This window comes from Tamandua tetradactyla, chromosome 8 (assembly GCF_023851605.1).
Source record: "Tamandua tetradactyla isolate mTamTet1 chromosome 8, mTamTet1.pri, whole genome shotgun sequence".
Classification (NCBI taxonomy): Eukaryota; Metazoa; Chordata; class Mammalia; order Pilosa; family Myrmecophagidae; genus Tamandua; species Tamandua tetradactyla.
The window spans coordinates 74322211-74348475 of NC_135334.1; the positions used below are offsets into that span (position 1 = coordinate 74322211).

Below are 26265 nucleotides of genomic sequence, written 5' to 3' on the forward strand. Positions count from 1 at the left end.
CAGCACAGGACCTGGCACATAGCAGGTGCTTGCTGAATAGATGAATAAATGAGAAAATCTCTCTTTTTTTTGTCTAATGTAGATATTAAATGACCTCACAAGCTGGGTAGAGAATCAAACAAGAAATGCACTTGATAAAATAAAAAGAATTATACAGGCAGGAGCTGTTTCATGACTGAAAAAGTTAGCATTATTGGTTGGAAAACTGCAAATTTGCTGGGATTCATTCATTGCATAAAAATTCATAAAGTAATTCATAGTAATGTGCCAGGCGCTATCCTAGGACCTGGATATACAGTAACAACCAAAACAGATGTGGTACTTGACCTCACAGTCATAGTTTAGTGGGGGAGAAAGACACTCAAAATATTTTTAGTTATAAATTATGATAAGTTATAAATCATGAAGGAAAATTACAGGAAATTGTAAGAGCCTGGGAACTAATTAAGAGATCAGAGAAGAAAATAACATTTAAAATAATGCCAATTATCACTAATATCTGCTTTTCATTTTTTATTTTGTTTTCTTTTAATAGAAACAGATCTTAACACCCTCCCTCCAAATGCACCCCAATCCATTAGCTTCAAGAAACCCAGGCTCTTCCCCAACACCTAAACTCTTACCTTGGTGTTGTCTGCACTAGAGGTTTTCGGGTGGCTCGGAAGGTGACAAAGGCAGTGACAGCAGAGAACAAGATCCAGATCACTAGGAACCTCCACCAGTGCAGCTTTACTGTGAAATAGAGGGGAACAACCCACATCTGAAAGAGGGTCACCATCTGAAACACAAACACAAGCACTTCAGCTCTAGCCAGTCTCCCCTACGCTTCTATCATAGAAGTCCAGAATACATCTTAGGTTTTCCCTTTTAGCCTAATCCTCTCCTACATTCCAATTTTCCCCTACATGGTCAAAGTTAGACATTTGTGAGCATGTGTGATTCCTCCCTTTCATCCCACATTTAAGTGGCTCTTGGATATTTTTTTCCATTCCATCTGTGCCCTTGTTATCTCCTGCCTGTCTAACTGCAGCAACCTCTTTGATATACTCCCTGTCTTGTAGTGTCTCCCCCTCTAATCTGTCTTACCCAGCAGTGCTAGAATGGTATCTAACACCCAGTCTTTTTTGTGTGTGTGTATGCTACATGGTGGGGGTCACATTTCATTCTTTTTCCATATGAGTAACTAATTATTGCAGCACCATTTGTTGAATATTCTTTCTTTTTTTTTGAGGTGGGGTCTGGGGGGGTGGGTGTGGGGCGGGAGCAGGTAGTGCACAAGCCCGGAATCAAACCCAGGTCTCCTGCATAACAGGTGAGAATTCTACTACTGTACTACCCTTGCACGCCTAACACCCAGTCTCAAACATGAAATTTCCCCATTTTAAAACCCTCTAATGGTCCCCTACATATAGATTAATGTCTAAGATCCTTAGCCACATAGAAAAATTCTTCCACAATGTAGCCCCAAACCACCATTTTGAGGGCCAGTTCTTCCTATCACTCTCCATGTCTTTGATCCACTCAGGCTAAAACATCCTTCCTATCTGCCTTTCTGGTTACTAATACCACATCCAAGACACATGTAGCCCTCAGTCACCTTCTCAGGCAGAATTAGTCATGACTTTCTAGTGCTCCAAAAGCATTTTCTTCTCTATCACAATTACAGTGCTTACTTAGGGTATATAACTAGATGTGAATTCATTCTGAAGCTGAACATAAGCTACCTGAGGCTGATGAATATTCATCTGTTTCCTCTGTGCTAGGAGATTGTCTGGCACATGATAGGTCCTCAATAAATAATTGAATAAAAGCAGGACTAAGACCTTGAGAGGGAGACACATTTCTATTTTAAAGAGTGCCTTTTCTGACTTTCCTTTTCTTCAGAACTTTATCTCAGACCTGTTAGCTGAAAAGTTTCAATGCATAAAACAATTCTGATTCTAAGACAAAGTCTGGATAGTCAGCAGTTTTCTGTACCTTGATATCTTCTACTTTTCCTCTTCCAATAACCCTGATTTCACTAGGTGTCACACTTCACAGGTGAGCAATTATAAAAGAAAGTAGTTAAAGATAAGTAGCACTTAATGGAGGCTTTCTTCCTGATGTCATCAAAAGAAATGAAAGAACATTTAAAAAAAAAAAAAAAAGGGTACTAGGCCACGGTGGCGCAGCAGGTAAGAATGCTTGCCTGCCATGCCCGAGGACCCAGGTTCGATTCCTGGTGCCTGCTCATGTAAAAAAAAAAAAAAAAAGGGTACTAGGGAGAGGAAATAAAGTCTTTGAAATCTGATGTGTATTTTACATTTACAGCATACCTCAAAGCAGACTACTCACATTTCAACTGCTCAATAGCCATATGTAACTGGTGGCCATTGTACTGGATGGCATAGTTTAGAACATCTTTTTAGTATTTAGTTGTCTATAGCTACCATTCTCTTATAAGACTGCACTGTGACAAGAAAAAGCCTGTGTTTTTGGTGTTATCATTTTATAGACGGAAAAAAAAAAAAAAACAGAAGAGAATACTGAGCCAAACTACTTTATTAGCATTTCCAGTTCTGTGTATGCAAAGGTACTGTGCTGGTTTGAAATAATATATGTACCCTAGAAAAACCATGTTTTAATCCTAATCCCATTTTGTAAAGACAGCCACTTCTTCTAATCCCTATTCAGCATTGTATGCTTGAAAGTGTAATTAGATCATCTCCCTGGAGATGTGACTTAATCAAGTGGCTGTTAAGCTAGATCAGGTGGAGGCATGTTTCTGCCCATTCCGGGTGGGTCTTGATTAGTTTCTATAAAAGCGGAAACATGTTGGAGAATGAAAGAGTCTCAGAGAGAGCAGAGAATGCTCTAGCACCATGAAGTAGAGAGTCCATGTGCCAGCGACCTTTGAAGATAAAGAAGGAAAATGCCTCCCAAGGAGCTTCATGAAACTGGAAGCCAGGAGAGAAAGCTAGCAGATGAGGCCGTGTTTGCCATGTGCCTTTCCAGCTGAGAGAGAAGCCCTGAACTTCATCAGCCTTCTTGAACCAAGGTATCTTTCTCTGGATGCCTTTGATTGGACATTTCTATAGACTTGTTTTAATTGGGACATTTTCTCAGCCTTAGAACTGTAAACTAGCAACTTATTAAATTCCCCTTTTTAAAAGCCATTCTGTTTCTGGTATATTGCATCACAGCAGCTAGAAAACTAGAACAGGTACTGTGGTAGTTAGATTCAGTTGTCAACTTGGCCAGGTGAAGGCACCTCATTTTGTTGCTGCGGACATGAGACAAGGTACCTGAACCTCATCTGTTGCTGATTACATCTGCAGTCTGCTAGGAGGCGTGCCTGCTGTAATGAATGATGTTTGACTTAATTGGCTGGTGCTTAAATGAGAGAGCACAACATAGCACAGCCCAAGCAGCTCGGCATACCTCATCTCAGCACTGGTAGCTCAGCCCAGGCCTTTGGAGGTACAGAAAGGAATCACCCGAGGGAAAGTTGTTGGAACCCAGAGGCCTGGAGAGAAGGCCAGGAGCAATTACCTTGAGCCTTCCCACGTAAGAAAGAACCTCAGTGGAAAGCTAGCTGCCTTTCCTCTGAAGAACTAACAAAATAAATCCCCTTTTATTAAAAGCCAATCCGTCTCTGGTGTGTTGCATTCCGGCAGCTAGCAAACTAGAACAGGTACTAACTACTGTTTGGTGAACAAGGTAGCCTTCATACCAAGTCTACTGCATATGAGCCCACAATTCTTTGAATGAAGTATTCTAAAAGATTTTAGGCTTATAAAGGAAGTGTAGAAGTATGGGGATGTACTAAAAATGGCTACTCAAGCAATGCTTCAGAAGTCATTTTGGGAGATATTGGGAGGAATAGCAGAACCAGAAAAGACACCACACGAACAATCGCAGATTATTCAAACTAGGGGATGGGGCAACCAGAATCATGATACTAAAAAGGGTTAGATCTTGGAACAGCTAGAAGAAAAGAAGAAAAATTGTGGGACCATAACCCATACCAAACTTTAAAATGTGCTTTATAACTACTTGTTAAAATGTACTAGGAAATTTATTACTTATTTTGTATGTATCTATTTTCCACAATAAAAAAAGTTAAAAAAAAAGATTATTTGAATGAAATGAAATGAAATAAAAATGAAAAAACCTCAATTATAATAGCATGAACAACAAGAAATAACAAAAAAAATAAAAAAGGGTATAGAAAGAGGTGGCATGTGGGAAAAAGGGCTGAGGGTCTTTGGCCCTCACACTGTTTTGTTAAACAGACTCATAGGATGTTATACAAAACAGTAGGCCCAGAGACTAGAGGAGAATTAAATGCACATGGTCAGGTCACACATGTCCTCTCTGACAGAAAGCAGGAATTCCTGGTCACCTTCCAGCTTTTAAAAAAAAGTTGGCTCTTGCATAAAAACAACGAGCCTCTCCTAAGAGCCACTTTTTCACTCTCCACCAATCAGTAGTTTGCTCTAAGGGTGAATGTGAAGTCATGAAAAGACAATTTTCTTTACATGAGCTACAGTTTTGCATATTTTGGGTGAGGTGAGGGGCAGAACACCTGGATTCTATCTGGGGTCAAACAAAGACAAAATCATAAGTCAGTCTTGTCTTTAGTGTAAAATGAATGAACAACCTGCTTTGTTTTATAACCTTCAGGTTTGAAGGTAAAGAATAAGGCATAAAAAGCTACTCAATTCCCCTTATAAAAGAAACTGAGTTCCAGGAAGATGGTGGAATAGGATAGGCTGAGTTCACCCCTGCTCCAAAGAACAACTAGAGAAGTGATAGAAAAATGACTGGGACAGCAGTTTTAGGTTGCGAGTGACCCAAGAGGGTCTTTTACACTAAACAGGGAGGTCCGGAATGAAAAAGCTGAGGAATTGAGATGCAGAGAATGGGGTGAGAAGGTTCCGTGCAGACACCAGGGACAAGAGACTGTATCCAGGAAACATCCACTCCCTCCAGCTAGCTTGGGATATCAGCCCCCTCAGGTCTGCAGTCGGGAGCCCTTGGACAACCCAGAGCAGTAAACTTGCTTTCCCTGCTCACAAAGACCATCAAACAAGTGCACAGAGCCTGACGCACCCCTTTCTATACAGATGCCCAGAGCCCTTGGGAATGCATGGACAGGAAGGCAGGACAAGGAAGTAAGCCATGCTGTATTCCATGTCCAAAGGACAACTGAATTTGAATGCACAAAAGAACAACTGGCAAAAAAGATGGAAAAATTTGAATTGGATCTCAGGGAAATGATGGACAACACGAAGTGCAAAAACGTAAGAATCACTGGTGTCCCAGAAGGAGAAAAGTAAAAGGCTAGGAAGATTAGTTTTGAAGATAATGGGGGGAAAGTTCCCAACCCTTATAAAAGATAAAAATCCGCAAATCAAAGAAGCCCAATAAACCCCAAATAGAATAAATCCAAATAGGCCTCCTCCAGGACACATACTAATCAGTGTGTCAAATGTAGAAGAGAAGTGGAAAGTCCTGAAAGCGGCAAAAGAAAAGCAACTCACCACATATAAGGGAAACCACGTAAAACAGAGTTCTGATTACTCAACCATGGAGGCGAGAAGGCAATGGCATGACAGATTTAAGATCCTGAAAGGGAAAGACTTGCAGCCAAGAATTCTTTATCCAGCCAAACTGTCCTTCAAAAGTGAGGGAGACTGAAGGAAGGGAGAAAGAATATGGAACTATTAAGACTTACCATCAGGGAATCCCTGATACTATGTCAAACTTTAGGGACACTCAAATCAATAGGTCATGCCCTTGATCATGAGGCTTACTCTTGTGAAACTTATGTAGGTAGCAGAGAAGCTCAGACTACCTATAGGCATGTCTAAGAGTTACTTCTGGAGGACCTCTTTTGCTGCTCAGATGTAGCCTCAATCTCTCTAAGCCCAACTCTGCAAGTGAAATTATTGCCCTCGCACTACATGGGACATGACATCCAGGGGTGAAAGTCTCGCTGGCTACAAGGAAGATGACTCCCAGGGATGAACTTAGCCCTGGCACCGCGGGATCAACAATTCCATCCTGACCAAAAGGGGGGAAACAAGTGTTAACTAATAAAGTATCAGTGGCAGAGAGAGTTCAAATAGAGTTGAGAGGCTTCTCTGGAGGTTGCTCTTACACAAGCTTCAGATGGGTAGACCTTACTACCTATCATAACCTGCCAACCCCCAACCAGAACCATTCCAGCCAATCCTAAAGAACACCTAGGGTAATATATAAGATTCCACAAGGGTTCCATGCACTAGAATAACTTTTCAGAAACCTACAACCTCCAGATGGGTACCTGGTCCAGATAAGTCCTGAAACCTATCCCAGCCTCTCCAGAACATCAGATAGTTCCATCTCCCTACCCCATATTAGTGACAGACCCTTCCAATATGAAAAATTTAGAATTGCCATAGCCCAAAGACTCCTAAAGAGAGGGATGGAAAGATCAAGGGTGATGGTGGAGTTAAACACAGAAGATAGGATTTAACAAACAAATATGAATGCTGAATCATTAAATTGGTATCTCTTTTAGTCTCCAGTACATTGGAGCAGCTAGAAATAAAAATCTAAAATTGTGAAATTGTAACCATGTTAAACTCTGAAGTATGTTCCACAACTAATTGTGGTGCTGAGCTTTGAAATTTATTGTTTTGCATATATGTTATTTTTCACAAAAAAAGTCGTTTGTGATGATAAAAAATTGTTTAAGCCCTCTAGCCTCCTATATTCTGAAGCAATCTGAAGGAAAAATCTGAGAGAGGATTGTATGGTAGCCCAGGAAAAACTCTGAGATCTGTCCTGTAACTACTTGTTGAAGAGTGCTTTGAAAATCATTGCTTTTTCATTTCTTTGCTTTGTATGTATGTTGTTATCACTGTACAATAAAAAAAAGTGAGGGAGAGATTAAAATATTCACAAACAGACAAAGACTAAGAGAATTTCTTGACAACAGACTGGTCCTGGAAGAAATACTAAAGAGAATTCTGTTGGCTGAAGAAAAAAAAAAAGATAGGAGAGGGAGGTCTGGAGGACGACACAGAATAGAACTGAAGAGTATCAGTAAGGGTACTATGGTGGTCAGGTTCTTACGTCAACTTTGGCCAGGTGATAGTGCCCACCTGTCTGGTCAAACAAGCACTGGCCTATCTGTTTCTATGAGGACATTTCGTGGACTTAAATCCTGAGGACACTGGCTGCATCCAGGACTGATTACATCTGTAGTCAGCTAAAGGGAGTGTCTCCCTCAATGAGTGATGCTTAATCTAATCAGCCAAGGATTTAAGGAAGATTCAAAAGAAACAATTTCTTTTACTGCTTCAGCCAGCCAGCTTCTCCTGAAAATTCGTTGAGGTCTGTCACTGGAGCTGCCAGCTTGCGGACTGCCCTACAGATTTTGGACTCTTATTCCCCACAGTTTCATGAGACACTTTCATCAATGTCATATTTACAGATATATCCTGTTGGTTTTTTCTCTAGAGAACCCTAACTAATACAGGTATCTTGAAGGATAGAAAGAGAAAGAGGGAAAAGAATATTTGGGTCTGACAAATAAAAACTAAAGGATAAGTTGGTAGATTCAAGAAATTCAAAGCAATAACTTCGAATGTTAACAGACTTAACTCACCAGTTAAAAGATACAGATTGGCAGAATGGATTAAGATATATGATCCATTTATATGCTCTTACAAAAGACTCATCTTAGATCCAAGGATACAAAGACATTGAAAGTAAAAGGATGGAAAAAAATGTTTCATGCAAGTTGTAACCAAAAGAAAGCAGGAGTAGCTATACTAATATCAGACAAAATAGACTTTAAACATAAAGATGTCATAAAAGACAAGAAAGGACCCTATATATTAATAAAAGGGACAGTTCACCAAGAAGAAATAACAATCATAAATATTTATGCTCCCAATCAAGGCACTGCAAAGTACTCGAGGCAAACACTGGCACAACTGAAGGAAGCAACAGATGTTTCAAAGATAACAGTGAAAGACTTCAATACACCACTTTCCTCTACAGACAGAGCAACCAGACAGAGAATCAACAAGGAAATAGAAAACTTAAACAATTTGATAAATGAATTAGACCCAACAGACATACAAAGATCATTACACCCCAAAACACTAGGATATACATTTTTCTATAGTGCTCACAGAATGTTATCCAGGATAGATAATATGCTAGGACACAAAACAGGGCTTTATAAATTTAAAAAGACTGAAATTATTCAAAGCACTTTCTCTGATCACAATGGAATGAAGTTGGAAATCAATAACCACCACAAAACAAGAACTTTCACAAATATATGATAAAACTCCAATGGGTCAAAGAAGAAATTGCTAGAGAAATCGGTAAATACCTGGAGACGAATGATAATGAGAATATAATATATCAGAACTTACAGATGTGGCAAAGGTAGTGCCAAGAGGGAAATTTATTGCCCTAAATACCTATATTAATAAAGAAGAAAGTGTAAAATCTAAGACTTAACTGCTCAGCTGGAAGAACTACAGAAAAACAGCAAACTAACCCAAAGCAAATAAAAAAAGAGGAATAACAAAGATTAGAGTGAAATTAATGGAAAACAACAAAAAAACCCAGAAAGAATCAACAAAATCAAAAGTTGGTTTTGTGAGAAAATGAATAAAATTGATGGACTCCTAGCTAGACTAACAAAGAAAATAAGAGAGAAGATGTAAAAAAAAAAAACAAAATCAGAAATGAGATGGGGGAGGGATCTCATTACCACAGACTCTGAAGAAATTTTAAAAAAATCATAAGAGGATACTATGAACAACTACATGCCAACAAACTAGATAGAAAAAATGGGCAAATTCCTAGAAACACATGAACAAGGCATACTGACTCAAGAAAAAACAGAAGATCTCAACAAATCAATTACACATAAAGAGATTTAATCAGTCATCAAAAATCTCCCTACAAAGAAAAGCCCAGGGCCAGATTGCTTCCCAAGGAAATTTTATCAAATATTCGAAAAACAACTAACATCAATTTTGCGCAAACTCTTCCAAACAATTGAGGAAAAAGGAACATTACCTCACTCATTTCATAAAGCTAACATCACTCTAACAGAGTTGGATAAAGATGCTGCAAGAAAGGAAAACTACAGACCAATCTCCCTAATGAACACAGGTGCAAAAATTCTCAACAAATTCTAGCAAACTGAATCCAACAACACCTTAAAAGAATTATACATCATGACCATGCGGGATTTATGCCTGGAATACAAGGATGGTTCAACACAAGAAAATTAATCAATGTAATATAGCACCTAACAAATCAAAAGGGAAACATCACATGAGCATAACAACTGATCTGAAAAAGCATTCAACAAAATTCAGTATCCTTTCTGATAAAAACATTTCAAAAGGTAGGAATCGAAGGAAACTTCCTCAATATGATAAAGGGGCATAAATGAAAAACTCATAACCAGCATTGTACTGAATGGTGTGAGACTGAAAACCTTTTCCCTAAGATCAGGAACAAAAGACAGGATACCCTCTGTCACTACTATTATTCAACACTATACTAGAAGTTCTAGCTAGAACAATCAGGAAAAAGAAATAAAAGACATCCAAATTGGAAACGAAGAAGTAAAACTTTATTTGCTGATGATATGATACAATACTTGGAAAATCCTGAGAAATCCATGACAAAGCTTCTTGAGCTGATAAATTCAGCAAAGGAGCAGGATACAGGATTAATGTGTAAAAATCAGTAATGCTTCTATATACAAGCAATGTCGTATTTGAGGAGACAATTAAGGGAAAAAAATCCATTAAAATATCAACTAAAAGAGCGAACTATCTAGGAATAAACTTAATCAAGGATGTAAAGGACTTGGACACAGAAAACTATGTAATATTGCTAAAAGAAATCAAAGAAGATTTAAATAGGTGAAAAGACATTCCCTGTTCATTGTTAGGAAGGTTAAATGTAGTTAGGATATCAATTCTATTTGAATTGATCTATAGATTCAATGCAATACCAATCAAAATTCCAACAACCTATTTTGAAGACTTGGAAAAGCTAGTTATTAAATTTATTTGGAAGAGAATGAGACCTCAACTAGCTACAAATATCCTTAAAAAAACATTAACACTTCCTGATTTTAAAGCTTATTACAAAGCCACAGTTCTCAAAACAGCATGGTATCGGCATAAAGACAGAAGTATTGACCAATGGAATTGAACTGCAAGTGTGGATATAGACCACCACACTTATGGTCAACTGATTTTCAACAAGGTCCCCAAATCCACTGAACCAGGACACAATAGTCTTTCAATAAATGTGTACGGGAAGAATGGATATCAACAGTCAAAAGAATGAAAGAGGACCCTCAACCTCACACCCTATATAAAAATTAACTCAAAGTGGATCAAAGACCTAAATATAAAAGTCCATAAACCTCCTAAAAGAAAATATGGAGAAATATATTCAAGACCTAGCAATAGGAAGTAGTTTCCTAAACTTTACACCCAAAGCACAAGCAATGAAAGAAAAAAATAGATAAATGTGAACTCCTTAAAATCAAATGCTTCCAAACCACTATCAAAAAGGTGAAAAGGCAGCCAACTCAATGGAAAAAATATTCGAAAATCGCAAACCAGATAATGATCTGACATCTGAGTTAAAGATAGAAATAGACATTTTTTCTGAAGAGCAAATACAGATGGCTAAAAAGCACCTGAAGAGATGCACATTTTCATTAACTGTAAGGGAAATGCAGATCAAGACTACAATGAGATATCACCTCATATCTATAAGAATGGCTGCTATTAAACTACAGGAAACAAATGTTGGAGAGGTTGTGGAGAAATTGGAACACTTCTACACTGCTAGTGGGAATGCATAATAGTACAGCTGTTATGGAAGACAGTTTGACAATTTCTTAGTGTGCCAGTTTAAAACTGTCAAGCACTCTAAAAAAGCCATGTTCTTTCATTTTCATTCAATATTGCTGGGTGGGATTTTTTTTTATTGTTTTCATGGATATGTGACCCACCCAATTGTGTTAACTATGATTAGATGGTTTCTATGGACATGCGTCTCCACCCATTCCAGATGAGGTTGCTTACTTGAGCCCTTTAAGAGGGACCCATTTTGGGAAAAGTTTCAGTGCTGACAGAGCCCACTTAGCCAGAGATCATCAGAGATGCAGAAGGAAAATGCTCCCAGGGAAACCTTACAAAATGAGGACAGAAAGCAAACAGATGTCACCATGTGCCTTCCCAGCTAAGAGGTGTCCAGAAACCAGAGACCCCAGCAGACGCCAGCCATGTGCCTTCCCAGCTGATAGAAGTGTGCCTGTCTTTAGTGAAGATAACCCCTTGTTGGTGCCTTAATTTGAGCATTTTCATGGCCTTAGAACTGTAAACTTGTAACTTATTCCATTTTTAAAAGCTATTCCATGTCTGGTATATTGCATTTTGGCAGCTGTGTTAGTTAGATTCAGTTGTCAACTTGGCCAGGTGAACATACTTAGTTCTGTTGCTGAGGCCACAAGCCAATGGTACGTGAATCTCATCTGTTGCTAATTACATCTGTAGTCGGCTAGGAGGCGTGTCTGCTGCAATGAGTGACATTTGACTTAATTGGCTGGTGCTTAAATGAGAGAACGCAATGTAGCACAGCCAAGCAGCTCGGCATTCCTCATCTCAGCACTCGCAGCTCAGCCCAGGCCTTTGGAGATGCAGAAAGAAGTCACCCCGGGGAAAGTTGTTGGAACCCAGGGGCCTGGAGAGAAAACCAGCAGAGACCATCCTGTGCCTTCCACATAAGAAAGACCTCAGTGGAAAGTTAGCTGCCTTTCCTCTGAAGAACTAACAAAATAAATACTCTTTTATTAAAAGCCAATCCGTCTCTGGTGTGTTGCACTCCAGCAGCTAGCAAACCAGAACAGCAGCTTAACAAACCAAACACTTAGAAAACTAAATATCAAATTGTCCTACAACCCAGCAACATATACCCAGAAGAGCTGAAAGCAGTGGCAGAAACAGATATTCGCATACCAATGTTCACAGCAAAAGATGGAAACAATCCAAGTGCCCATCAACAGATGAGTGGATAAATAAAATGTGTATATACACATGATGTAATATTACATAGCCATAAGATGAAATGAGGTCCTGAAGTGTAAGACAACACAGACGACTCTCGAGGACATAATGCTGACAGAAGTAAGTCAGACACAAAAGGATAGATATTGCATGATTTTGTTATTATGACCTTGGTAAAGGTGAACTGAAGGGCTTATAATATAGAAAATACAGGGGACCCAGAGATACATAGAAGCTAGAGATGGGCGAATGGTTATCTAATGAGGTTGAACTTAAATTTAAGGGAATGAATAGAAGTGAAGGCAGTTAATTACTGAGTCTATAAGTAATATTGCCATATTGAAGGTGAACATGATTGAAAGGGGTTGTATAGAACCATGTATTACACCAATTAACACTACAAATATAAATAAATAAGTTCTTGTATGAACTACTTCAAAGGGATGAATCTTATACAAAGAATCAATAATAGAGGGGTACAGGGGGAAAACTACTATTGCAGGCTATGGTCTATATTTAACAGGAAGATATCAACAGTACCACAACAATACCAGGGGTAAATAATTTGGGGGGCGGTGACAAAAGTTAAGGGGAGGTTTGGATTTTCTATTTGGTGAAAGTGTGTTTATCGGTTATTTTTCTCTTTGGAGCAAAGAAAATTGTCTAAAATTTTGATGACTGTACAACTAAACATGGCTTGTTTACTCTGGCCATGAGCCCAATAGATAGAGGTGGCTGAAGGATACACTTACTGAGAAGTAGAATGGCGAACTGTGGGATATACATGTGACAGAACATTGGAAAGGAACGAAGTTGTAAGGCATGCAATGAGGACCTGGGGGACCTGGTGGATATTATATGCTACAAAATAAGCCAGAAACAAAAGAACAAATCTTGTATGGTCACTTTTAGAAAATATTTATAAGAAAATTGGGGCCTAGATTGTAAGCTCTTATAGCAATCATATTTAGTCTGAAGTTGTAAATGTTATTCCTAATATTTTTGAGAGGCTGTGCTATATATGTATCACCTGGTATCTTCCTGGAACTTGGGCCACCTGTGTAACACCTACGACTCAGAGTTAGGAGTTCTGCAGTTCTGCAAGTCAGCACTGCTATGTATAACAACCGTTAAAGAAACAAAAAAGAGATTGAGCTTTACTTAGAGATAAGAATGAAACCGATCAGGTAGAGACTAATGTAAAGCAGAACACAGGGGTAAGGATGACACCATATTTTAGAATTTCATCTACTGTATGAGACTAAAGGAAGAAAGGTTTATTTTGTCCAAAACTTGAATGTTCTGAGGCACATAATCTAACCCAGCCTGTTTGGAAAGCTCATTTAAACACAAACACATGGAGCCCAGAATGGGAATGAGAACTTATAAATTCTATATAGCTAATGTAATATCTGATTCATCCCAGAGTTTGTTGAACAGATAATTAAGAAGTATTGGCAATTTACCCTCTCTACATGGCACATGACTCCCAGGGGTGTAAACCTACCTGGCAACATGGGACAGAAATGCTAGAATGAGCTGGGATTCAGCATCAATGGATTGAGAAAACCTTCTCAACCAAAAGGGGGAAGAGAGAAATGAGACAAAATAAAGCATCAGTGGCTAAGAAACTTCAAACAGAGTCGAGAGGTTATCCTGGAGGTTATTCTTATGCATTATATAGATATTCCCTTTTTAGTTTAAGGTATATTAGAGAGGCTAGAGTAAAGTACCTGAAACTGTAGAGCTGTGTTCCAGCAGCCATGTTTCTTGAAGATGAATATATAATGATTTAGCTTTTGCAATGTAATTCTGTGATTGTGAAAACCTTGTGTTTGATGCTCCTTTAATCTACAGTATAGACAGAGGAGTAAAAAATATGGATTAAAAATAAATAAATAATAGCGGGAACAAATGTTAAAACAAATTGAGTAGACTGAAATACTAGTGATCAATGAAAGGGAGTGGTAAGGGGTATAGGAAAAAAATAGGGGGAACAAAGGTTAAAATATATAGGATAGATGGAAATACTAGTGGTCAATGAGAGGGAGGGGTAAGGGGTATAGTATCATAAGGGGTATGAGTTTTTTCTTTGTTCTTCTTATTTTTTTTCCGGAGTGATGCAAGTATTCTAAAAAATGATCATGATGATGAATACACTACTATGTGATGATACTGTGAGCCACTGATTATATCCCATGTATGGAATGTTTGTATGTTAAGAATGTTTGTGTTTGTATGCTTTTTTTGGTTTGTCAATTAAAAAAAAAAGTATTGGCAGAGTCCCTTGAAGGATGGGAGAAAAATATGGAACTATTAAACTGTACTACCAGAGAAACCCATGATACTGTCTCAAACATTACGGACTCCCAAGTCAATAGGCCAAGCCCTTGCTTGACCTTGAGGCTTATTCTTTTTTTTTTTTTTTTCCTATTTCTGGTATATTGCATTTCAGCAGCATTAACAAACTAAAAAATATGTAAAAATTATCATTAAAAAATACATATACATACTAATCTACAAAGAAAGCCACAATAAATTCCAAAAAATCAGAAATTATGCAAGCCTACATTTTATGACTACATTGAAAACCATAACTTTATAACTCAAGGATGATTTCTTACCTCTTATATCTAATTTTAATTGAGTGTGAAAATTGAGGTGTACAGTTTAATGAATTTTTACATAAAAAACACCACACAACTATCACCTGATCAAGCTGCGGACTATTTCTAGCACCCCAGACATCCTCCTTATTCTCCCTACAAGTTAATAACCACTGAATTAGTTTCCTATCACTGCCATAACTAATTACCACAGATTTAGTGGCTAAAAACAGCATCCATTTATCATCTCACAGTTGTGTAGGTCAGAAGTCCAGGCAGCTTAATGGGATTCTCCACTTCAGTCTCACAACGCCAAAACCAAGGTGTCAGCTAGATTGGCTGCTTTTCTGTTTGCTTCAGGGAAGAATCCATTCCCAGGCTTATTCAAGTTGTTGGCAGAATTAATCTCCTTCTCATGCTTTCCACATAGCCCCTTCCATCTTCATAAGCCAACAACTGTGGGCAAAGTTCTCATACTTTGCATCTCTGACTTCTTGAGGCTTACTCTTATGAAGTTTATTTCTATAAAGGAGAAGCTAAGCCTACTTATAGTTATGCCTAAGAGCTGGACTTCTAAGTCCAACTCTACAAGTAAAATCAGAACCCTCCCCACTATGTGGGACATGACATCCAGGGGGTGAAAATCTCCCTGGCAATATGGGACATAATTCCCAGAGATGGTCCTGGCACTGTGGGATCGACAACACTTTCCTGACCAAAAAGGGGAAAAGAAATGTAAGCAGATAAGGTATCAATGGCTAAGAGAATTCAAATAGAGTTGAGAGGTTATTCTGGAGGCTACTCTTATATAAGGTTTAGCTAGATGTTATTAATTACCATGGTTTGTCAAACCCCAATGAAAATCATTCCTGTCAACCTTAAAGAATACCCAGGTCTCTATCTCACATTCTACAAAAGTTTCACATACTAAATTACTTTCCAGATATCTACAAACTTCAGACAGGTTCCTAGGACAGAAAAGTCCTGAAACTCAGAAAGGCCAATCTCTCCAAGAACATCAACTATTTCCATCCCCCTACCCAATATTACTGACATTCCTTTCCTTATAAAAATGTTAGAACGGCCATAGCCTAAACATCCCTAGAGATTGGGACCCAGATCAAAGGAGAAGGAGTTTTATCAGAAAAGAGAGAATTTAACAAATGAGCATGACTGCTAAATCATTATATCGATATTTGTTTTAATCTCCAGTGTCTTAGAGCAGCTAGAAGGAAAAACCTAAAATTGTAGAACTCTGAAATCCATTTTATAATTACTTTTTATAATGTACTTTGAAATTTATTGCTTTTTTGTATATATGTTATACTTCACAATAAAAGATGTTAAAAAAGAAAAAAAAAGAAACTGCGACAGGACTTAAGAGACAAAGACTCTTTGAAACCATATGGTTGAGTGGAAGCTCAGGAAGCCTGGCTTCTAGTTCTGTCATGCTTCTATTTAAGAAGGACTTACCTAAGGAGATCCTTTCTTTCTGAAGGTTGGTTTTAGCTTGTTTTCTGAGACTCCTCCAGTTTTAATAAGCTAAGGTTCTGTTAAGCAGCCCTGGACCTCAGAATTCCAGGCAGAGTGAAGCAAAGTTCACTTACTTATCCACCAAGTATTTGCTTTGTATTTAAGGGGAAGAATACAGAAATAAATAAAGCCTCTAGCTTCTGGTTCTCAGAAGCTAATAGCAAGAGAAAAGCATTTTAAAGATTCTATTAATTTCCAGATCTTTCCAGAAGTCCAAATAGAAATTATTAAATAAGAATAAACAAAATGGGATGATACAGTATAGTGAAATGATAAGAAGTTTTATAATTACAACTAGATATGAATCCCAATATGGCCTATTAATGGGTCAGGCAAGTCAACCCTGATAAGCCTCAATTTCCAAGCTGTAAAATGGAGTTAACAGTACCTAAAATCATTACATTGTATGGATTAAATGAAAACACTGAGAACAGTGTCTAACAATGTAAGCATTCAATATATGTTAGCTATTCTATCTAAATGGAACTAATGTGTGTGTATATATATATAAATAAATATATACATATATGAAACAAATACAGTACATAATTCATTGTAAGTGCTCAGTAAATGAGAGTTATTATTATGGCTTAATAATATTATGAATATAATATGTGACTACGTAAAGTCACATATTCAAGATTAACTGCAATGAATTAACCAAAATAGTCAATATAGTAAAAGTGGTGGAGTTAACAGCAATTTCTTTATGCTTAATTTGTCTTTTCCAGGAAAAAGTAAATTATCTGTAAACAAACCAAGGATTTGAAGACACTTTTAGGTATCTAGGCACTAAAATCCAGGTTCTGCTCAGGCCTAAAAAGCAGTAGGGACAGGGCAGAGAGTCCTAGTGAACAGAATAATCAACCATGTGAGAAAATGTAAGTTACAAGTGTGCCTGGTTAATATCTTTTTTTTGGTTTGATCTTAAAAGTTTCTCATATAGTTCTTACTGGTATTTTCCCTAATATATAAATTTAAGCTTCTTTATTAAGGAAGGCATTTTTAATGGTTGGTTTGGCAATAAATGCCTGAAGATAGGTATGATTCTCAGAACAATGGGGGGACTCTGGTGCCATCTGGTGGCAACATTTATGTACACACATTTGGCTCAATAATTTCTTGAAGCACTTGTACCTGATTCTGTGAAAGGCATGGAATAATGGGAAGCCCTGGTCCTGACTTCTCCAGGAATTGGGGTGATGAGACATGAATACATGAATTAGGTAATCATGCAAAGCATCAAGAACCAACATGGTAATTCAGAGCGAGGTAGCAAAGTGGATAGGAGCTGTCAGGGAAGATTTTCTGGAAGAGGTCGAACTCTGGCTGGTCCTGAAGGAAGCCTGGATTCAGCCAAGTGGAGGGGAGAATGAAAGCCATTCATCCTTCTTTGCCTGAATCTGTAAATATGAAACTGAAATGTAAATTAGCCTGAAATTGACTCACTGATTCTTTCAGCAAATGTTTACTAAGGGACTCTCCCAATTTCTCTGCTCTGAAAGATAGTATAATACCCTTGTTATCTCTCCACAAAACTGGAGAGTTGAGATGATTATGCTAGATTTTAACAGTGAAAGGTAGCCCAATGGAAGAAAGGTTTATTTGGACTCAAACTGAAATTTTCTATAGTGCACAATCTAATTCAACCTATCTGTATAGCTCATTTCAACAACTGAAACACAGGGAGCACTGAATAAGAAAGAGGTCCTTTAATCCTGTACAGATTATTGTAATGCCTGGATACATCCTAGAGTATATCAAGCAGATAATCAAAGAGTCCCCTGAGGGATGGGAGAAAGAATACAGAACTATTAAATATTACCATCAGGGAATCCCCTGATATTGTATTAAACTTCAGGGACACCCAAATCAATAGGTTATGCCCTCGATCATGAGGCTTACTCTTGTGATGCTTATATATGTAGCAGAGAAACTTAAGACTACCTACAGGCATGCCTAACACTTACTTCTGGAGGACCTCTTTTGTTGCTCAGATCTTTTGTTGCTCAGATGTGGCCTCTGTTTCTCTAAGCCTCAACTCTGCAAGTGAAATCACTGTCCTTCCCCCTACATGGGGCATGACATCCAGGGATGAAAGTCTCCTGGTGACATGGGAGAGGACTCCCAGGGATGAATCCAGACCTGGCACCGTGGGATCAATAATTCCATCCTAACCAAAGGGGGGAAAAGAAGTGTAATTAATAAACTATCAGTGGCAGAGAGAGAGTTCAAATAGAATCAAGAGGCTATTCTGGAGGTTGCTCTTATGCAAGCTTCAGTTACACCTTGCTACCTATCATAACCTGTCAACTCCCAACCAGGGCCATTGCAACTAATCCTAAAGAACACCTACAACAATGTATAAGATTCCAAAAGAGTTTCATGCACTTGAGTAACTTTCGAGAAACCTACAACCTCCAGATGGGTACCTGGTCCAGATAAGTCCTGAAACCTAGCCATAGTTCTTTTTTTTTTTTTTTTTTTAATTAAAAAAATTAACTAACACAACATTTAGAAATCATTCCATTCTCCATATGCAATCAGTAATTCTTAATATCATCATATAGATGCATATTCATCATTCCTTAGTACATTTTCATCGATTTAGAAAAAGAAATAGAAAGACAACAGAAAAAGAAATAAAAGGATAATAGAGAAAAAATTTTAAAAATAATGAAAAATAAAAAAATTTAAAAAAAAACTATACCTCAGATGCAGTTTCATTCAGTGTTTTAACATAATTACATTACAATTAGGTAGTATTGTGCTGTCCATTTCTGAGTTCTTGTATCCAGTCTTGTTGCACAGTCTGTATCCCTTCAATCCAATTACCCATTATCTTATCCTATTTCTATCTCCTGATGGTCTCTGTTTCCAATGACATATTCCAAGTTTGCTCCCTAATGTCCGTTCACATCAGTGGGACCATACAGTATTTGTCCTTTAGTTTTTGGCTAGTCTCACTCAGCATAATGTTCTCTAGGTCCATCCATGTTATTACATGCTTCATAAGTTTATTCTGTCTTAAAACTGCATAATATTCCATCGTATGTATATACCACAGTTTGTTTAGCCTATCGTCTGTTGATGGACATTTTGGCTGTTTCCATCTCTTTGCAATTGTAAATAATGCTGCTATAAACATTGGTGTGCAAATGTCCATTTGTGTCTTTGCCCTTAAGTACTCTGAGTAGATTCCCAGCAATGGTATTGCTGGGTCGTATGGGAATTCTATATTCAGCTTTTTGAGGAACCGCCAAACTGCCTTCCACAGTGGTTGCACCATTTGACATTCCCATCAACAGTGGATAAGTGTGCCTCTTTCTCCACATCCTCTCCAGCACTTGTCATTTTCTATTTTGTTGATAATGGCCATTCTGGTGGGTGTGAGATGATATCTCGTGGTTTTGATTTGCATTTCTCTAATGGCCAGGGACACTGAGCATCTCTTCATGTGCCTTTTGGCCATCTGTATTTCCTCTTCTGAGAGGTGTCTGTTCAAGTCTTTTTCCCATTTTGTAATTGGATTGGCTGTCTTTTGTTGTTGAGTTGAACAATTTCTTTATAAATTCTGGATACTAGACCTTTATCTGATATGTCATTTCCAAATATCATCTCCCATTGTGTAGGCTGTCTTTCTACTTTCTTGATGAAGTTCTTTGATGCAAAAAAGTGTTTAATTTTGAGTAGCTCCCATTTATTTATTTCTTTCTTCAGTGCTCCTGCTTTAGGTTTAAGGTCCATAAAACCGCCTCCAATTGTAAGATTCATAAGATATCTCCCTACATTTTCCTCTAACTGTTTTTATGGTCTTAGACCTAATGTTTAGATCTTTGATCCATTTTGAGTTAACTTTTGTATAGGGTGTGAGATACGGGTCCTCTTTCATTCTTTTGCATATGGATATCCAGTTCTCTAGGCACCATTTATTGAAGAGACTGTTCTGTCCCAGGTGAGTTGGCTTGACTGCCTTGTCAAAGATCAAATGTCCATAGATGAGAGGGTCTATATCTGAGCATTCTATTCGATTCCATTGGTCAATATATCTATCTTTATGCCAGTACCATGCTGTTTTTTGACCACTGTGGCTTCATAATATGCCTTAAAGTCAGGCAGCTCGAGACTTCCAGCTTCGTTTTTTTTCCTCAAGATACTTTTAGCAATTCGGGGCACCCTGCCCTTCCAGATAAATTTGTTTATTGGTTTTCCTATTTCTGAAAAATAAGTTGCTGGGATTTTGATTGGTATTGCATTGAATCTGTAAATCAATTTAGGTAGGATTGACATCTTAACTATATGTAGTCTTCCAATCCATGAACACGGTATGCCCTTCCATCTATTTAGGTCTTCTGTGATTTCTTTTAACAGTTTTTTGTAGTTTTCTTTGTATAGGTCTTTTGACTCTTTAGTTAAATTTATTCCTAAGTATTTTATTTTTTTAGTAGCAATTGTAAATGGAATTTATTTCTTGATTTCCCCCTCAGCTTGTTAATTGCTAGTGTATAGAAACACTACAGATTTTTGAATGTTGATCTTGTAACCTGCTACTTTGCTGTACTCATTTATTAGCTCTAGTAGTTTTGCTGTGGATTTTTCAGGGTTTTTGACGTATAGTATCATATTGTCTGCCAACAGTGATCGTTTTACTTCTTCCTTTCCAATTTTGATGCCTTGTATTTCTTTTTCTTGTCTAATTGCTCTGGCTAGAACCTCCAACACGATGTTGAATAACAGTGTTGATAATGGACATCCTTGTCTTGTTCCTGATCTTAGGGGGAAAGTTTTCAATTTTTCCCCATTGAGGATGATATTAGCTGTGGGTTTTTCATATATTCCCTCTATCATTTTAAGGAAGTTCCCTTGTATTCCTATCCTTTGAAGTGTTTTCAACAGGAAAGGATGTTGAATCTTGTCAAGTGCCTTCTTGCATCAATTGAGATGATCATGTGATTTTTCTGCTTTGATTTGTTGATATGGTGTATTACATTAATTGATTTTCTTATGTTGAACCATCCTTGCATACCTGGGATGAATCCTACTTGGTCATGATGTATAATTCTTTTAATGTGTTGCTGGATTCGATTTGCTAGAATTTTGTCGAGGATTTTTGCATCTATATTCATTAGAGAGATTGGTCTGTAGTTTTCTTTTTTTTGTAATATCTTTGCCTGGTTTTGGTATGAGGGTGATGTTGGCTTCATAGAATGAATTAGGTAGCTTTCCCTCCACTTCAGTTTTTTTGAAGAGTTTGAGCAGGGTTGGTACTAATTCTTTCTGGAATGTTTGATAGAATTCACATGTGAAGCCGTCTGGTCCTGGACTTTTCTTTTTAGGAAGCTTTTGAATGACTGATTCAATTTCTTTACTTGTGATTGGTTTGTTGAGGTCATCTATATCTTCTTGAGCCAAAGTTGGTTGTTCATGCCTTTCTAGGAACTTGTCCATTTCATCTACATTGTTGTATTCATTAGCATAAAGTTGTTCAGAGTATCCTGTTATTACCTCCTTTATTTCTGTGAGGTCAGTGGTTATGTCTCCTCTTCCATTTCTGATCTTATTTATTTGCGTCCTCTCTCTTCTTCTTCTTGTCAATCTTGCTAAGGGTCCATCAATCTTCTTGATTTTCTCCTAGAACCAACTTCTGGTCTTATTGATTTTCTCTATTGTTTTCATGTTCTCAATTTCATTTATTTCTGCTCTACTCTTTGTTATTTCTTTCCTTTTGCTTGCTTTGGGGTTAGTTTGCTGTTCTTTCTCCAGTTCTTCCAAGTGGACAGTTAATTCCCGAATTTTTGCCCTTTCTTCTTTTTTGATATAGGCATTTAGGGCAATGAATTTCCCTCTTAGCACTGCCTTTGCTGCATCCCATAGGTTTTGATATGTTGTGTTTTCATTTTCATTCGCCTGGAGATATTTACTAATTTCTCTTATAATTTCTTCCATGACCCACTGGTTGTTTAAGAGTGTGTTGTTGAGCCTCCACGTATTTGTGAATTTTCTGGCACTCTGCCTATTACTGATTTCCAACTTCATTCCTTTGTGATCTGAGAAAGTGCTGTGTATGATTTCAATCTTTTTAAATTTGTTGAGATTTGCTTTGTGACCCAGCATATGGTCTATCTTTGAGAATGATCCACGAGCACTTGAGAAAAAGGTGTATCCTGCTGTTGTGGGGTGTAATGTCCTATAAATGTCTGTTAAGTCTAGCTCATTTATTGCAATATTCAAATTCTCTGTTTCTTTATTGATCCTCTGTCTAGATGTTCTGTCCATTGATGAGAGTGGGGAATTAAAGTTTCCAACTATTATGGAAGATGTGTATATTTCCCTTTTCAGTATTTGTAGTGTATTCCTCATGTATTTTGGGGCATTCTGATTCGGTGCGTAAATATTTATGATTGTTATGTCCTCTTGTTGAATTGTTCCTTTTATTATAGATAGTAATCTTCTTTGTCTCTTTTAACTGTTTTACATTTGAAGTCTAATTTGTTGGATATTAGTATAGCTACTCCTGCTCTTTTCTGGTTGTTATTTGCATGAAATATCTTTTCCCAACCTTTCACTTTCAACCTATGTTTATCTTTGGGTCTAAGATGTGTTTCCTGTAGACAGCATATAGAAGGATCCTGTTTTTTAATCCATTCTGCCAGTCTATGTCTTTTGATTGGGAAATTCAGTCCATTAACATTTAGTGTTATTACTGTTTGGATAATATTTTCCTCTACCATTTTGCCTTTTGTATTATATGTATCATATCTGATTTTCCTTCTTTCTACACTCTTCTCCATACCTCTCTCTTCTGTCTTTTTGTATCTGACACTAGTGCTCCCTTTAGTATTTCCTGCAGAGCTGGTCTCTTGGTCACAAATTCTCTCAGTGACTTTTTGTCTGAAAATGTTTTAATTTCTCCCTCATTTCTGAAGGACAATTTTGCTGGATATAGAAGTCTTGGTTGGCAGTTTTTCTCTTTTAGTAATTTAAATATATCATCCCACTGTCTTCTAGCTTCCATGGTTTCTGTTGAGAAATCTACACATAGTCTTATTGGGTTTCCCTTGTATGTGATGGATTGTTTTTCTCTTGCTGCTTTCAAGATCCTCTCTTTCTCTTTGACCTCTGACATTCTAACTAGTAAGTGTCTTGGAGAACACCTATTTGGATCTATTCTCTTTGGGGTGCACTGCACTTCTTGGGTCTGTAGTTTTAGGTCTTTCATAAGAGTTGGGAAATTTTCAGTGATAATTTCTTCCATTAGTTTTTCTCCTCCTTTTCCCTTCTCTTCTCCTTCTGGGACACCCACAATACATATATTTGTGAGCTTCATATTATCATTCAATTCCCTGAGCCCCTGCTCAAATTTTTCCATTCTTTTCCCTCTAGATTGTTTCTTCTTAGATTTCAGATGTTCCATCCTCCAGTTCACTAATTCTATCCTCTGTCTCTTTAAATCTACCATTGTAGGTTTCCATTGTTTTTTTCATCTCTTCTACTCTATCTTTCATTCCCATAAGTTCTGTGACTTGTTTTTTCAGACTTTCCATTTCTTCTTTTCTTCATCCCTTGCCTTCTTCATGTCCTCCCTCAATTTATTGATTTGGTTTTTGAAGAGGTTTTCCATTTCTGTTTGTATATTCAGAATTAGTTGTCTCAGCTCCTGTATCTCATTTGAACTATTGGTTTGTTCCTTTGACTGAGCCATATCTTCAATTTTCCTGGTGTGATTTGTTATTTTTTGCTGGCGTCTGGACATTTCATCAGATTTCCCTGAGTGTGAAAAAACTTTCAGGTTGAAAGACTTTCCTGTGAAGTCTATGGGCTCTGTTTTTTTTATTCTGCCCAGTATGTGGCGCTTATCTGTCTGCGGGTCCCACCAGCAAAAGATTTTGTGGCTCTTTTATTAATGCCACTATTGGTGTTTGGTTGGACCCAGTCCCTGCCACTGTCGGAGACTCCCTCCTCTCCCTCCGGGCAGCCGCCTGTGGGGGAGGGGCACCGGTTGCCGCGGCCTGGGGAACTCACTGATCCGAGGCTCGCAGCCGGTCTGGGAAGCCGCCCACGAGAGAGGGGTGCCGACCGCCGCCCCCCCGCATTTTGGGGAACTTGCCTCTCCAAGACTCTCAGCCAGTCCGGGAAGGAGGGAAGGAGGGGTGCCGACCGCCAGCTGCCGCGGCCCAGGGAAGCACACGCCCCTTGGGGAGCTCACCGCAGCGGCGTCTTGCATCTGGTCCAGCCAGTCCAGACTGGGGTACGCTGTGTGTCCGGTCCCTGCCGTGGCCCTGGGAGCTGTTCTGCACTGTTTCTGGTCACCTAGTAGTTGCTCTGGAGGAGGAACTAAGACACTCGTACCTTACTAAGTCGCCATCTTGGCCCTCTCCACCACAGTTCTATCTTCTTACCCCAAATTAGTGACCGACCCTTCCAATATGAAAAATTTAGTAAAGAGAGGGATGGAAAGATCAAAGATAGAGAAGATAGGGTTTAACAAATGAATATGAATGCTGAATCATTAAATTGATATCTATTCTAGTCTCCAGTATTTTAGAACAGCTAGAAGTAAAAACCCAAAATCATGAAATTGTAAACCATGTCAAAGTCTGAAGTATGTTCTACAACTAATTGTGGTGTTGTGCTTTGAAATTTTTTGCTTTTTTGTGTATGTCATGGGTCATGGTTAGGGACACATGTCACCTGTTTATCTGATTGGGCAAGTGTTGGCCTGTCTGTTGCAATGAGGACATTTCATAGGATTAGGTCATGATCACGTCAGCTGCATCCACAGCTGATTCCATTTGTAATCAGCCAAAGGGGAGTGTCTTCTGCAATTAGTGATGCTAAATCTAATCATGGGAAGCCTTTTAAGGAGGACTCAGAAGAGAAAGGTTTCAGTCCTGCTTTGGCTGGTAAGCCTCTCCTGTGGAGTTCATCCAGGCCATCCATCGGAGTCGTCGGCTTCGCAGCCTGCCCTGTGGATTTTGGACTCTGCAGTTCCTGCGGTCACGTGAGACACTTTTATAAATTTTATATTTGCAAGTGTTCCCTGTTGTTTCTGTTTCTCTAGAGAACCCTAACTAATACAGTGTATATGTTATTTTTCACAAAAAAGGAAGAAAAAAAGTCAATTCTGATGATAAAAAATTATTTAAGCCCTCTAGCCTCCTATATTCTGGAGAAGCTAGAAGGAAAAATCTAAGAGGATCATACGGTAGCCCATGACAAACTCTGGGATCTGTCCTATAACTACCTGCTGAAGAGTGGTTTGAAAACTATTGCTTTTTTTTCCCTTTACTTTGTATATATGTTATACTATACAATAAAAAAGTTAAATATATATATATATATATTTATATATATATATTGTGGATATATATATATATATTCACAAAGGATGGCATTATCTGTATTTTAAAACTTCAATTCTGTGTGAGACCAAAGGAAGAGATGTTTATTCTGTTCAAAATTTAAATTTCTATAGCATACTATCTAACTTACCAGTCTGGCCAGTTTATTTAAACAATCTAAATATATGGAGCCTAGAACAGAGAATGAGATCTGATGATTCTGTATAGCTTAACATAATACCACAATACAGTCCAGAGTATTTTAGGCAGATAATAAAAGAATTTGTTAAGTCCCTTGAGGAACTGGAGAAATATGGAACTAGTAAACTTCCCCATCTGGAGCATTCCTGATATTCTCTCAAGCACTGAGGACTCCCAATTTAATACGCCAAGCTCTCAATCTTGAGGTTGGCCCTTATGAAATTTATTTCTACAATTGTAAGCTAAGCCTACTTATAAAACATTTAAGAGCCATCCCCAGAGAATCTCTTTTGTTGCTCAGATGTAGTCTCTAAGTCAAACTCTGCAAATAAACTTATTACATGGGACATGACATTCACATATGTAAGTCTCCCTGGCAACGTAGGGCATGACTCTCAGGGATGAGCCTGGCCTTGGTATCATGAATCAAGAATGCTTGCTTGACCAAAAGTAAGAAAAGAAATGTAACAAAATAAGGTTTCAGTG

The 26265-nt window shown here is 38.0% G+C and overlaps 1 protein-coding gene across 8 annotated transcripts in view; it reads right to left on the reverse strand.

The window, feature by feature from the left end:
• Positions 1 to 26265, reverse strand: part of RNF121 (ring finger protein 121) — a 142262-nt gene that overhangs the window by 36397 nt on the left and 79600 nt on the right. For 4 of the 8 annotated variants that reach the window (XM_077113705.1, XM_077113709.1, XM_077113706.1 and 1 more), the window contains 2 exons: positions 13832 to 13949; positions 624 to 778 (listed from right to left, as the gene is read on the reverse strand). In XM_077113705.1, coding sequence (XP_076969820.1) covers positions 624 to 778; positions 13832 to 13949 — 273 coding nt within the window. The remainder of the gene's footprint in view (positions 1 to 623; positions 779 to 13831; positions 13950 to 26265) is intronic. The other 4 variants (XM_077113707.1, XM_077113712.1, XM_077113711.1 and 1 more) reach the window with 2 other exon arrangements.